General features: G+C 40.0%; 2 protein-coding genes across 5 annotated transcripts in view; both read left to right on the top strand.

Annotated features, from left to right (window-relative positions):
- The window catches only part of LOC139579746 (E3 ubiquitin-protein ligase HERC2-like), a 34367-nt gene extending 32463 nt beyond the window's left edge, over window positions 1–1904 (top strand). The window contains 4 exon segments of the mRNA XM_071408568.1: window positions 33–103; window positions 471–654; window positions 952–1054; window positions 1428–1904. Of these exon segments, the coding sequence (XP_071264669.1) occupies window positions 33–103; window positions 471–654; window positions 952–1054; window positions 1428–1639 (570 nt within the window). The 3' untranslated portion in view covers window positions 1640–1904.
- A 1386-nt stretch (window positions 1905–3290) lies between these two features.
- LOC139579179 (probable E3 ubiquitin-protein ligase HERC3) lies at window positions 3291–15212 on the top strand. 4 transcript variants are annotated; one of them, XM_071407561.1, is made up of 24 exons: window positions 3298–3685; window positions 4071–4185; window positions 4319–4389; window positions 4705–4926; window positions 5133–5224; window positions 5416–5546; window positions 5912–6039; window positions 6178–6254; window positions 6334–6452; window positions 7757–7816; window positions 7914–8019; window positions 8152–8344; window positions 8485–8642; window positions 8738–8818; window positions 8954–9064; window positions 9242–9334; window positions 10049–10174; window positions 10275–10415; window positions 10598–10764; window positions 11872–11935; window positions 12026–12084; window positions 12202–12385; window positions 12698–12797; window positions 14818–15212. In XM_071407561.1, exons 1-24 carry the CDS (start codon window positions 3457–3459, stop codon window positions 15033–15035), a joined length of 3045 nt encoding a protein of 1014 aa, XP_071263662.1. In that variant the 5' UTR covers window positions 3298–3456; the 3' UTR covers window positions 15036–15212. The 4 variants fall into 4 exon arrangements, with proteins under 4 accessions (XP_071263664.1, XP_071263662.1, XP_071263663.1 ...); XM_071407563.1 differs by lacking the exon at window positions 12698–12797 and having other exon boundaries at window positions 3291–3685; window positions 14818–14960; XM_071407562.1 differs by lacking the exon at window positions 8152–8344 and having other exon boundaries at window positions 8427–8642.
- Window positions 15213–15218: the final 6 nt, after the last annotated feature.

The following is a 15218-nucleotide window of genomic DNA, read 5'->3' as shown; positions in this document are numbered from 1 at the left end:
TGAATAGTGGTAAAACTGTTTATTTTCATCAGGTCATCTGGGATGACCAGAAGGTGGAGCTTGATCCCAAAGAAACAGGAAAACCAGTCACAAGTTTTAACAGGTATGGCTACAGCAACTTTTACTCTTACAGATGTAAGATCTGAATTTGATCACTCTGTTGCAGGAGAACTTTCCTGCAATGCAGGACATTTTAAAAGTGTAGTATATATTATGTTTAAAAAGGTTTCAGACTTGATTTTCCCTTCCGAAAAAAGTATCAACCCCTACAAAAATGTCTTAATTATAATTCACATTTTCTGTTGCTGCATGATTATTATCCTGCTGTAGCAAACTGGCTCAAATTACGGTCTTACATCTGTAATGCATAATACAAGGTTGACATTTTAGAAGTTACAACAAGCATGCTTTCTGCTTTTTCTGTTTTCTGTTTTTTTAAATATTTTAAAAACAATTCATTATTTTGACAGGAAGCAGTTTGTTGATGCTTACGTGAACCTCGCCTTCAACCAATCAGCGGAGAAGGTGTTTGAAGAGTTCAGGAGAGGCTTCTTCAAGGTGTGTGACAGGGACGTGGTGGAGTTGTTCCAGCCTGAGGAGCTCAGGGGAGTCATGGTGGGGAAAGAGGACTACGACTGGGACACGCTCAAACAGGTCTATATACAACCATCATTCATTACTCAGTATGGGGCTGGGTACTGACTTGAGAAATTAGGGCATAAATCAGTCAGTGTTGATGCATTTATATCAATGGGGGATTTGCTTTGATCAAGTTATGGGTACGTATCTCAAGTTAGGACTGGGACTAGGAGATCATGTGCTATACATTGCCTAGCTATACATGGTGCTTTGTGACATACTGTGTGACTTTGAGCGGTGAATCGTTTAAATTAGGTGCAAGTTTTAATATTGTTTAATTATTGCTGCCATTTGTTTGGTTTGTATGTCCAGAACACTGTGTATGATGGAGAGTACCATGCCAGACATCCCAACATTGTCACATTCTGGGAGGCTTTTGAGGAACTGACAGACAACCAAAAGAAAGCTTTTCTCCGTAAGTATGGCACTAAATTGCTCTCGGTTGAGTGAAACTGGAGGAACCATACAGTCTTTCATAATGCTGGTTCAAGGTTTTGTCTGCATATTTGAACTTCCTGTTCTACAAGAGCATTTACACATCATTTTTGTCTGAACACATTTGAGTAATTAGCAGACACTTTTCCAGAGTAACTTACTGGAGCAATTAAGGGTTAAGTGCCTTGCTCAAGGACACAACATATTTTTCACCTTCTCTACTCAAGGATTTGAACCAGGGACCTTTTGGTTGCTGGCCCAATGCTCTTAATCACTAGGCTCCTGCCACACAATGACATTCACTATATTTCTTCCCATTCCGTCTACCTTTCACTCTCTCCCTTCCTTCTCAGTGTTCCTGACGGGCTGTGATCGCGCTCCCATCCTGGGCATGGACAAGATCCAGATGAAGGTAGCAGTCCTGCAGAACTCTACTGAACTACATTTCCCAGAATCCCATACCTGCTACTTCCTACTGTTTCTGCCCATCTACCCCTCCAAGGAGATGCTGCTGGCCAGGCTCAAAGAGGCATGTGCCCACAACAGAGGCTTCTGGAAGGAGTAATGGACACCATATACAGGCTACTGCTGTGTTCATAATTTCATTCAATGTGTTTCTTACATGTCAATATATCTCTTCAGTTTAGCCTAGGATTTTGGTTATAGCTGCCTTGTAGGTTCAGATTTGCCACTTTTTAAAAACTTTTACATTTTGCCTTTTTCCTTGGCTTTTTCTATTGAAAATGTGAATTTCAAATCTAGGATATGTAGGCCTACCTTATTATAGAAAAAACATTCCTTCACTTAATGTCTACTAATTCTGAGTGATATATAAAAATAACATTCTTATTCAGTAATATACATTCAAGAGCCTACTTATTTATGCATGTTTTCTTTTTTCTGGACACGTCTGCATCATCTTTTGACATATGTCTGTATCTTGTGTTTTATTGACGGAATAATTCTTTATGTATCTAATAAATAGAGATGATTAGTTCACCTCAAAGTGTTTTCTTTTATCAATGGGAACTGCTGTCAGCACTTCGATGCAGAGCAGTGGTGTGGTTTCTCCAACAACGTGCATAACCTTCCCAGCTAGCACATAACGTTCTGAGAACCATATATTTCTTAGAGCTTGGTGAGAGCGTGGTTGTCCTATGGTTTTGCATACAACCTTCCCATAACGTTTCCTCAGGGTTCTATTTAAATGAATGTTCTCAAATTGTTCAGAGAACAATGTTCTTCCATGGGAATTTCAGGACTTCAGCATAACGTTTTCTACAGTTTCATGTTCTATTCAGTCATGTTATCAGAACATTAAGAAACAATGGTTTTCTGTGGGAAATCCAGGACTTCAGCATAACGCTTTCTGCAGGTTTCCTCGTGTTCTTTTTAAAGTAATGTTCTCAGAACATTAGGGAAACTGCCATAAACATAATTCAAAGGATGTTGGAAGAATGTTATTTAAAAACATATTCCTTTCCGAGCATAAACAAAATTCTATATCTTGTTATGCGTGTTCGGGTGTGTTGGCTGCACCCACTAATTGGCCACACCTGATCTTAATTAGTGCTTGTTTCCTTTGAAATGGGGTCTGTTTGAATAGACTTAAATGAACAGCTTTCTATGAGTTAAAAAAACATGGCATGCTTGCTCCATCCTAGTGGTGCAGTGGACTAATTCCATGGCTAGAGAGCAGAGAGATCATGGGTTTGAATCTCACTGACACCATGCCACATAAAAAAATAAATGGGTTTGAATGATTAATGCCTAAGCAAATGAATTGTGCTTGGAGTTCAAAACAGTTAACCTAAACTAGCAGTGTCATTAAAAGTCTTATTGAAACAGTATCAGGACATTTAATTACCATCAAATAATCTTTAATTTCTGTTCTCAATGGTAATAAAACCCCCCCATTAAAAACTCACAGGGAACCATATAATAACCTCCCTGCAACCTAAAAATGTAAGTCCCCAGAACAGACAACATTTTTACTTCCACTCTCAGAATATTTAAAATATGTTCAGTTTTAACTGTCAGGAAATGTATGGCTTCGTCTCCAGAACCAATGGGAAACAAAAAAACGCATGTCCCCACAACTTCCAAGGATCCAAATGTGCTAACTGGGGTGTTTGATTGAAATACTTTACCTGGCGCCTGTTCCGTTTGCTCAGGCCAATCCCATTATGGCATAAGTTTCTGTTTGTAGAAAAATGTCAACTCAAGTTTCGTTTTCGTTCCTTGCTGTTATTTCATATGGTGGCGTTCATCCCTTTCCCTTTCAGAACGCACTGACTCACTGGGCGCAGAAAGACCGCCCTGACCATCAAGATTAGCTGATTATTGATACGTTTAGAAGGCGACAATAATAACACATTGACAATGTTTTCGTGGGGAGAGAACATCCGCGATGGCTTCGGTTTAGTAAAGTCGAATGGTTTGGTAAAGGCGAACACGGATAGTTGCCTAAATGTCATACTCACGAAATCTCCAATTGCGCATCTGTCCGCAGGTAATAAAGTGGTCGCGTTTATCAGAAGTAATGGGAAAGTGTCCTTCGCTTGCAGGATGCACGAGTATAAAGATGGGAGAAGGGTCACATGGAAACTGAGTAAGTACCTTTCCTATATGTTTTCCCGCAACACCATACAAAGAAAAAAAGGGTTCCAAAGGGGTTCATCAGCTGGCCCCATAGGATACCCCTTTTGGGTTCCAGGTAGAATCTTTTGTGGAAATGGTTTTACATAGAACCCAAAGGCGTTCTACCTGGAAACAAAAGAGTTTTCAGTTTTCCCATCCCCACTCAGACCACTCCCAAACAGTCCTAGCCAAATTCTTGTTTGAGAAATTGCTCTCTGCTAGGAAGGTTTTTTATTTTTTTATTGAAAACATTGAGTAAGGTACTTAATTGTTACCGAGAAATGATTTGATATTGAGATAAAAATGGCTGCATTGGACCTTTTTTAATATATTTTATTTATATTTTATTTGTGTAGAGGGTGTGGAGTGCAGGGAGAAGATTCTGGCTCTGAGTTGTGGAGATACCCATGTTGTTTTACTGTCTGAGGAGGGCAGAGTGTTTTGTCTTACCTCTGCCTCCAATGATCCCAGGTAGGTCTGGACAGAATGACACATCTCTATTTAGGCCTACTCACACAATGTTTTGATGCATCTGTCAATTTTAGCAACTGAACATATTGAAATAGTCCCTTTTGATCTGTCTGTTTCTCTTGTGTTTTCTCAGACCAGTGGGTAACTTGAATCAGGTCATTCAAGTTGCATGTGGAGACCAGCATTCCATTGCACTAACCCAAGGTAAACAATCACATTCTAAATCACTCAGTTTGAGACGGGATATGATAGGAGGCTATCTGTGCTCTTTGAATGTCCTTTATACCAAATAGTCTCTATTCCAGGTACATAGATACTGGAGGAGATGGAGACCCGCACACTGTCAAAACAATAAAAAAATAAACTGAGGCTTTAATGCTAAAAAAATATGTTTTATTGGGACATGCCTGAAAGTTCATAGTGCAGAAATAAAGGGTGAAAAAAAAACTAAATCAGTTTGAGAAGGTTCACAATAGACATTTTAAAATAAAACTACATTTATCACATACTTTACTTTAGATGGTAAAGTGTTCACGTGGGGCCAGAACTCCAGAGGACAGCTGGGTTTGGGGAAGGGAGAGCCCAGCACCTCGTCTCCCCAGCCTGTCAAGTCTCTGTCAGGGATCCCCCTGGCTCAGATCACCGCTGGGGGAGACCACAGCTTCGCCCTGACCCTCTCTGGAGCCGTGTTCGGCTGGGGCAAGAACAGCGCCGGGCAGCTGGGACTGGGGGACACAATAGGTACTGTAGACACAAAGATTAGTATGCTAATGTATTTTCATTAATAGTTGGTATCTTTTAAAGAAAATTAGTATGTTTGATATGTTTGAAGCAGACGGTATGAGTAGATCTAATAATTTAATGTCAAATCATTATTTAGTCAAAAAAAGAAAAAGACGACAAGGGAAAAAAATTAAAAATAAATCGGTGAAATCTATTTTCTACAGACAGACCTGCTCCAGCTCCTGTTGATTGCCTGAATCTAAAGAAGACCATTGCTATTTCCTGTGGAGTGGAGCATACTGTTGTTCTGACAAAGGTTCTGATGTTTTTTACACAACAATATTTCCAACTGATACTATGTTTGTTCTCCCAGTATCATTAAGATCTAAAGAATGTTTGGACCAATGATGTCTTGCTGGTTAGCATCACATACAGTAGAAACATTCATATCAACAACAGGAGCCGAACACATCATCATGATAACTGTGTGAATGGGTTTTGTTCTAGGGAGGTTTAGTGTTCACATTTGGCTCGGGCCGATATGGACAGCTTGGACACAACTCTCTCAGAAATGAACTACGACCTCGACTGGTGGCCGAACTCTGGGGGGCAAAGGTGACCCAGATAGCCTGTGGAAGGTATATAGTTACTAGATTGATATAAGTCATGTGAATCTACATTTACATTTACATTTAAGTCATTTAGCAGACGCTCTTATCCAGAGCGACTTACAAATTGGAAAGCTCATACATATTCATCCTGGTCCCCCCGTGGGGAATGAACCCACAACCCTGGCGTTGCAAGCGCCATGCTCTACCAACTGAGCCACACGGGACAAATCTCTGTACAATCATACATAGTCAGACAAAGATCAATGGGTGTATCTTGGATGGTAAGATCAATCTTGGAGTGTCACTGGGTGTATTCTTGGATATATCCATTCTTAGGGATCACAGTTGATTTGTGATTTTTCCTTGACCTACAATCCTGTTTGTCAAGTCAGAAACCACACATTGGCGTTCGTGGGCTCCTTCAAAAAGATCTACTCATTTGGGCATGGAGAGCTAGGGCAGCTGGGAAATGGAGTCAAGATGGATCAGTCTGTGCCTCTGCCAGTACAGCTACCACAGGGTAGTTAAATCATTTATTTTCCTCTGCATAACGTGACCTATTTCAAACTCAATACAGTACTTAGGCAGAAATGTTGGTCTCTATGAAATGATAAAATTAAAGGTTTATAACATCGTGACTGTTTTGGGTAACTTTCAGACCACATTGATGACCTGCAAATTGAACAAACCTTTGCTGGAGGAAACCATTCTTTTGCCTTGTGCAGCTCCGCTAAGGTATTGCGTTTACGGTTAGTTTGTTCTGAGTTAGTCCTTTAACATTCTTTTAATACAGTGCGTCAAATTGTTATTACAGGAATCAGGAAAAGGGTTGAATGACTCCCGTGTTGAAAAAATGACTCGAACATTAGACAATGACATCATTGACAGATGGATCTTGCAATGCGACTCAACATCATGGGAGAAAATACAGAAGTAAGTACCCTACATGACCAAAAGTATGTGGACACCTGCTCGTCGAACATCTCATTTCAAAATCATGGGCATTAATATGGAGTTGGTCCCCTTTACTGCTATAACAGCCTCCACTCTTCTGGGAAGGCTTTCCACTAGATGTTGGAACATTGCTTCGGGGACTTGCTTCCTTCAGCCACAAGAGCATTAGTGAGTTCGGTTACTGATGTTGGGCGAATAGGCATGGCTCGCAGTCTGCATTCCAATTCATCCCAAAGTTATTCGATGGGGTTGAGGTCAGGGCTCTGTGCAGGCCAGACAAGTTTTTACACACTGATCTCAACAAACCATTTCTTTATGGACCTCGCTTTGTGCACGGGGGCATTGTCATGCTGAAACAGGAAAGGGCCTTCCCCAAATTGTTGCCACAAAGTTGGAAGCACAGAATCGTCTAGAATTGTATGCTGTAGCGTTAAGATTTCCCTTTACTGGAACTAAGAGGACTAGCCCGAACCACAGTTGGCACTATGCATTCGGGCAAGTAGTGTTCTCCTGGCATCCGTGTGATTCATCACTCCAGAAAGCGCGTTTCCACTGCTCCAGAGTCCATTGGCGGCGAGCTTTACACCACTCCAGCCGATGCTTGGCATTGCACATGGTGTGCGGCTGCTCTGCAAGGAAACCCATTTCATGAAGCTCCCGACGAACAGTTCTTGTGCTGAGGTTGCTTCCAGAGGCAGTTTGGAACTCAGTAGTGAGTGTTGCAACCAAGATTCTTTTTTTTTTTTACGCGCTTCAGCACTCAGCGGTCCCATTCTGTGAGCTTGTGTGGCCTACCACTTCGTGGCTGAGCCGTTGTTGCTCCTAGACGTTTCCACTTCACAATAACAGCGTTTACAGTGGACCGTGGAAGCTCTAGCAGGGCAGAAATTTGACGAACTGACTTGTTGGAAAGGTGGCATCCTCTGACAGTGAAACGTTGAAAGTCACTGAGCTCTTCAGTAAGGCCATTCTACTGCCAGTGTTTGTCTATGGAGATTACATGGCTGTGCTCGATTTTATACACCTGTCAGCAACCAGTGTGTGTGAAATAGCCAAATCCACTAATTTGAAGGGGTTTCCTCATACTTTTGTGTATATATAGTGTATGATACAAATAAACCTCGTCCCCAAGCTCAATACAAATAAACAACTCATGATGGTTGATAAGTGGACAAGGCAACACAAACATACATGAGTCAGTGACACAAAACAACTACTGAAAAGTTGAAGGTCTCAGGATCTTACATACACGGAACTATAAGATTCTTCACTTTTATTTTCAGGGAAATAACAGAAACATTCTCTTCTGCATCATGTTTAAATGGGAGCTTCCTGGACAAAAGGTAAGAACTCACTGCCTATCCATGAATGTTTTATCACATTATTGAATACTTTTTATTGTTGCATATTTAATAGTATTTCTTGGTCTTATTACTCTAGTTGTGACAAACATTACCAAACCTCACTGAAGCACTCTGGCCTGGACTTGTCACTCGCCCGAATGGCTTTTCAAAAGCTTGCAGAAAAGGACAAAGTTCTGGCTGAGGTATCATTTAATTTATTATCTTTATGATCAGATACTTATTTTCAATACTTCTGTTTGTTGTCCTTGATATTCAATTTGACCACTTAAGTCATTTAGTTGTGACCCACACAAGCACTCCTGTCATGGTTCTAGGTTAAAAATGTCGTCCATCGCATACTCCTTCCCTCCCTGAGTAAGGATCCCATTGGTGTGGAGGTTCTGAGGGTGTACCTCATCATCCCTGAGCTCCTGGGAGTTCTCCTAAAACAACAACGTGGCATAGACATTACTGAGGCCTTTGCTGCTGCCATCCTCAGACTGATCCCAGACAAGCTCCAGGTCCTTGGTAAAGTCACCATCCATCAATACACGTCTTGTCTTTTATTTTATTCTCTTCTATTCTCTTCTGTTCTATTCTCTTTTTTTAGATACATGAGGTCATTTGTGTGCTCTTGTATCAACTAAACTCCAGGCTAATTCCAACAGAGGGCCTATGGTCGACACTGTCAGATTCCTTCTTCCGAACCGTGGTGAAAGCATTCCACTCATTGTCAGCAGAGTACCTTCAGCAGATGGCAGTCAAACGATGTGATCATGGAAAATCATTAAAGAAGACTTTTGGGCTTCTGCAAAGGCTTTATGATGTGGGTATTATTTGATCATTTCAAATATTGCTCATGGCCCCAAATCATTTTAAATGTTCACTGCACTGCATATGAATATTCTCTCTTGCATGTAGGTGAACAGCAAGAGACGCAGAAGAATCACAGTTGACACTTTCCATGTCAACAAAATCAGTTCTCTCTTTCAGTCTAAGCTGGTTTGTACAATACAGTGCATTTCAGACACATTTCTGCAACAATCATTTCATGAAAAACCATGCAATGTTTTATTTCAGGTCCTGCAATACATTGCATAATGTCTACTTAGCATTTTCACCTCTCTCCAAACTCAGGTACTAGACTTAAATTCAGAACTGACAGAGCTGGTCTGGGATATCTCAGGAGAGGATGACACATATTGGATTGAAAGTGAGATGATATTGAGCAAAATAAAACGTTATAAGGTATTTATGTTCTTTTCCAATTACTAGAAACATATTTGTATTTTAGCATAACAAATGCCTACGTAAACAATATATATATTGAAAACTGTCTTGGGGAATCGACTACAGCCAAGGTTGTTGGGAAATTACACTAGGTTGTATTTTGAGTGTAAAATCCCTTTACATTTTGCACTTTAGGATAACATATTCTGCCTCCTGAAGGACTACCCCTGTATCCTGGACACTGAAGCCAAATGTACAGTGTGGATGTATGCATTTGATCAGATCAAAGTAAGTACCTGCATTTTTTAAAACTACACTGTAAAAAATGACTCTTTTGATCAACCTTTAAAAAATCGCATCATGATGGAACAACAACAACCAAAAAACGAAAACCCATGTTTTTTTCTTTATTATCTTTTACCAGATCTAATGTGTTATATTGTCCTACATTAATTTCACATTTCCACCAACCTCAAAGTGTTTCCTTTCAAATGGTATCAAGAATATGCATATCCTTGCTTCAGGTCCTGAGCTACAGGCAGTTAGATTTGGGTATGTCATTTTAGGCGAAAATTGAAAATAGGGTCCAATCATTAAGAGGTTGAACAAATGACCTGGAATGACATTCACTCTCAGGGATAGCCAAAAATAACAATCTGAAAGCCACGCCCCCAATAGTCCACCCCTCCAACTCATCTGATAGGCTGCCACCGCTACATTGCTCCCACTGCTATGAGGTGTTGAAAGCAATTTAGATGCTTTCATTCAATTCAAAAATCACATTGCTCTGTCAAATTCGTTATGTGATTTCAGACAAATTGAATAAAAAACTTAAGATGAACAACAGTGCCATGCCACTTTTTTACAGTGTATGTTAGACATTATCCAGATTGAAGTTGCTGGGCATAAGGCAAATTGAATTCACTAAAAATGTAATATTTTTGCTCTTCTGCCAAAATGTTTTCTCTAATATTCACATACCTTTTAATAATCGTATCCAAGGATTGTCATGAGGACATCGAATACGGTTGGCTTTGTGACAAAACCGTCAAGGTGGACCGGGAAACACTTCTGGATGATACCTTTCAGCAACTGCGAAAAATGACTTGCCACATGGTGGCTTTAAAGGTAAGTGTTGTGCTTTTCTGTATTTTGGAGAATCTGGTAGCTTTCTGTGTGACTATTTAGATTAGTCATCTCAAGTGCTCTAAACTGTTTTTGTCTCCAGGTGAAGTTTCAAGCAGAGAATGGTGTGGATGAAGGTGGTGTTTCACTGGAATTCTTCAGCCTCCTGGGGAGGGAACTTCTCACAATGGAACCAAAGACACTGGAGGTTTACGAGTCTGGACTAGCGTGGTTCACAACAGATGTACGTTCCATATTCAGTTCCATATTGTTCCCAGATTTACCTCAATATTTCCCCACAATTTTATTTACTAACTTAGAAATATCCATTCTTAGAAATGCCAATTATGGTACTGTTATTATACTATTAAATATTTGTAATATTTAACGGCTTGTGGCATTGTATTTATTTATTTTTATCCATAGGACGGCGGTGTCACTGATGAATTCTACTTACTTGGGCTACTCTGTGGGAAGGCCCTGTTTAATCAGTGTGTTCTGAACCTCTGCTTCCCTCTGGCTCTCTTCAAGAAGCTTCTGGGTCTGACTACAACATTGGATGACCTTAAAGAGCTGTCTCCAACTGAAGCAAGGTACAATTATTCTGCTGATAAAGAAGGGGGGTCCATAATGTATGTTCATCTCTTCAACTGCTGCTACAGTACAGTGTAAAAGTAGAAAGTCTCAAAACACCATGATTGTGTAATGAAACCAGGAAAAGTAGTGCACCTAAGATGAGATCTGGTGTTTGGAGGGGGTTTGAATGTAAACCCAATGGAAGTGTTTTGATGCACAGAATGTGTTTTAAAACAGAAATTAAGTACTCTGAAACACCCAAAGTGGTTCTTCAACCTGAATATTTGTGTTTTTAAGAGAGTGTTGTGAAAACACTTTTTAGGGTTTCAATGCATGTAAAAGGAAGCATCAAAACACAAAAACTATGTTTCTCATACAATCACTGGTTCAGAAATGCAAACGGTTTATATCCTAAATAATGATTGATGATAAGGGCCTATGGAGAATTCTTTTATTTTATTATTTTGTCAATGCTTTATTTAGACAGGTTAGAAACAGGAGGGGCAGTAAGATGGTACATTTCGTTGGAATTTTACCCACTCAACTACGCAGCCACACTGTAAGAAATTATTCTGGGGTGAATTGAAATTGACAAAAAAAAAGACCAACATATACTTTATAAAAATGAATGCAAGTCGTGCCGAGCCCATGTCTTGCGATAACGTACCTGGCCTAGACATGTCACCCCTCTCCCCATCGAAGACCGGGGTTAAATTCCCCGCTCCAACCCTTCAATCTGTTTCTCCCACCTATCTGTATCTCCTCTGTCATTTCATAACCGTCTCAATAAAGTGTAAAAATACCCCCCCAAAAACTTTTTTTTTTAAATGTATGCAAGTCGTTTCAATGATTTGTTAATGTCATTTTACCAAAATAATGTATGAATAAATCCAACTTAATATGTTTCTTAAAATGTAGGTATCTTTCATGAGGATAACCAAAACATTTCACGATGATGTTTCAATACTCCTGCAAAATTAAGGTTTTGTCTCCTTCAAGTTGGTGGCAGCTCAGTTGCCACTAGTTTGGGTGTAACAAAGCACATCATTTTAACAGTGTAGTTGTTTTACAGATATACTATTATCTCCTCATATCACATTTATGCTGTTTTTGTTTAAAATTAGCTGCTTGCAGTATGTGTTGGATGAAGATGAGGAGGTTGTTGAAGCGCTGGATTTGGTTTTCATGGTAAGAGAGAATTGATACCTTTAGCTGTTTTTGGTAGCCTACACAGGTAATCCCAGCTGATGCCGTACTAATCCTTATTGTCTTTTGAAGGACAAAGGGCAAGAACTGATACCAAATGGAGAGGAGCTCCCAGTTACCATGGTCAACAGGTATATTTGATGATAGTAAACTTATCAATTTATGAATCTCTTGAATTAACTAAATGATTCCACAGGATGTGTTCTATACTCATAAACAAACATTGTTCTGCCATATATCATTCACAGGAAGAAATATGTTGACTTGTACGTTGACATGAAGCTCAACAAGTCGGTGCAGATTCAGTTTGCAGACTTTGAGAAAGGCTTCCACAAAGGCTGCCCTACACAGACATGGAGGATGTTTCTACCTGAGGAGCTGATGACACTTCTACAAGGAGATGACAACTACGAGTGGGACAAGTTGAGAAAGGTAAAGTTCTACCTGTTTAGATACGTAATAAGAGTACATAAGTCACTATAATTTGACATGTATGGTAGCCTATATAGCAGCTCTGTAGTCAGAGTACCAGACTTTTTAGCTAACATTCCACTCCAAATGACATGAGTGGCAAGGAGTAGAATGTAATAGCTGAACAGAGACAGTAACCAGGCTAGCAGCTCTATGCTCCCGTGGTTAAATCTGGTCCCATCCTGTGTGGGCTATACAGTCTATGGCTATAATACAGTGGCATGGACTACTGTACATGCAGTTGTTTCGTTATGTTTTTCTCTGCACTAACAGAATGCCGAGTATCAAGGATATAGGCCCACAGATGACATCATCCAGAACTTCTGGAGTGTTTTCACAGAGTTCTCAGAGGAGCAAAAGAAGAAGTTCCTAAGTGAGTTAACACAATTATGTTAACTAACTTCAATGGGGCAATCTGCAGTTGCTACATCCATTTTTGGACTTACAAATGAATGTACCCATTGATCCTTGGAGAATATACAGTTGAAGTCAGAAGTTTACATACACCTTAGCCAAATACATTTAAACTAATTTATTCACAATTCCTGACATTTAATCCTAGTAAAAATTCCCTGTCTTAAGTCAGTTAGGATCACCACTTTTATTTTAAGAATGTGAAATGTCAGAATAATAGTAGTGATTTATTTCTTTCATCACATTCCCAGTTGGTCAGAAGTTTACATACGCTCAGTTAGTATTTGGTTGCATTGCCTTTAAATTGTTTAACTTGGGTCAAATGTTTCGGGTAGCCTTCCACAAGCTTCCCACAATAAGTTGGGTGAATTTTGGCCCATTCCTCCTGACAGAGCTGGTGTAACTGAGTCAGGTTTGTAGGCCTCCTTGCTCACACACGCCTTTTCAGTTCTGCCCACAAATTTTCTATAGGATTGAGGTCAGGGCTTTGTGATTGCCACTCCAATACCTTGACTTTGTTTTCCTTCAGCCATTTTGCCACAACTTTGGAAGTATGCTTGGGGTCATTATCCATTTGGAAGACCCATTTGCGACCAAGCTTTAACTTCCTGGCTGATGTCTTGAGATGTTGCTTCAATATATCCCCATAATGTTCCTTCCTCATGAAGCCATCTATTTTGTGACGTGCACCAGTCCCTCCTGCAGCAAAGCACCCCCACAACATGATGCTGCCACCCCGTACTTCACGGTTGGGATGGTGTTCTTTGGCTTGCAAGTCTCCCCCTTTTTCCTCCAAACATAACGATGGTCATTATGTCCAAACAGTTCTATTTTTGTTTCATCAGACCAGAGGACATTTCTCCAAAAAGTAATATTTGTCCCCATGTGCAGTTGCAAACCATAGTCTGGCTTTTTTATGGCTGTTTTGGAACAGTGGCTTCTTCCTTGCTGAGCGGCCTTTCAGGTTATGTCGTTATAGGACTAGTTTTACTGTGGATATAGATACTTTTGTACCTGTTTCCTCCAGCATCTTCACAAGGTCCTTTGCTGATGTTCTGGGATTGATTTGCACTTTTCGCACCAAAGTATGTTCATCTCTAGGAGACAGAACGCGTCTTCTTCCTGAGCGGTATGACGGCTGCGTGGTCCCATGGTGTTTATACTTGCGTACTATTGTTTGTACAGATGAACGTGGTACCTTCAGGCATTTGGAAATTGCTCCCAAGGATGAACCAGACTTGTGGAGGTCTACATTTTTTTTTCTGAGGTCTTGGCTGATTTCTTTTGATTTTCCTATGATGTCAAGGAAAGAGACACTGAGTTTGAAGGTAGGCCTTGAAATACATCCACAGGTACACCTCCAATTGACTCAAATGATGTCAATTAGCCTATCATAAGCTTCTAAAGCCATGACATCATTTTCTGGAATTTTCAAAACTTCTGACCCACAGGAATTGTGATACAGTGAATTATAAGTGAAATAATCTGTCTGCAAACAATTGTTGGAAAAATTACTTATGTCATGCACAAACTAGATGTCCTAACTGACTTGCAACAACTATAGTTTAACAAGAAATTTGTGGAGTGGTTGAGAAATGAGTTTTAATGACTAAGTGTATGTTAACTTCCGACTTCAACTGTACCTTATTAGTTCCTCATTGGCGTACCCCATCAGAACCCAAAATATAAGCTTGTTTTTCTCCAATGTTTGTAAACAAAGTAAAGGTAAACAAACACTTTTATAGACTCAAAACATGGTTAAAACTATTTTGGATGGTCAGTCCTTTCATCCATAGCTCTGTCTATGAATTTGAGGGTGGTTAAATTTCTCCCATCCTTCAGCTTTATACCGACACATTGGCGGAGAGGATGCTTTGTTATTGTTTCAACTGCTGATTGCCCCTTTAAGTAAATCATTGTAGCACTCCACAAATGCTTGGTCAGTTTATCATTCTTCCCCTCTCATTTCTAACTTCTAGCTTTTCTGACTGGAACGGACAGACTGCCCAGAGGTCGAAGTCTCTCCAAACTGCAGATGCAAATCACGTCCTTGGGCAGCACTGACGCTGATGAATATTATCCGAAAGCACAAACGTGCTCTGTGACATTATGCCTCCCTAACTACAGCAGTATCGACACACTACAGGAGAAACTTCTCCATGCTATCACCCACTGTGATGTGTTTGGAGATGCTTGAAATGGGAAGCATGTTACTAGTAGCCTAGCAGTTTGATTTAATCTATGTCTGTCAATATTATGATTTTATTTAGTCAATGAAACACATTCAGAGCTAACAACTGAAAGTATTCAGACATTAAGAGCAGTCTTTATAAATGTAAACTTTCATAAATGCTTAATGTTTTTTCCAGTGAAACCACTG

Source organism: Salvelinus alpinus, chromosome 6 (genome assembly GCF_045679555.1).
Source record: "Salvelinus alpinus chromosome 6, SLU_Salpinus.1, whole genome shotgun sequence".
Taxonomy (NCBI): domain Eukaryota; kingdom Metazoa; phylum Chordata; class Actinopteri; order Salmoniformes; family Salmonidae; genus Salvelinus; species Salvelinus alpinus.
Note: the sequence above shows the minus strand (reverse complement) of the source record. Positions and strands in the feature narration are given on the sequence as shown.

Excerpts from the sequence above, each read along its gene's own strand:
- LOC139579179 (XM_071407561.1), top strand. The coding sequence starts at position 3,457 with ATGTTTTCGTGGGGAGAGAACATCCGCGATGGCTTCGGTTTAGTAAAG. Across the intron at positions 5,547-5,911 it reads ACCCAGATAGCCTGTGGAAG|AAACCACACATTGGCGTTCG; the intron begins GTATATAGTTAC and ends TTGTCAAGTCAG. Across the intron at positions 9,065-9,241 it reads GCAAAATAAAACGTTATAAG|GATAACATATTCTGCCTCCT; the intron begins GTATTTATGTTC and ends TTTGCACTTTAG.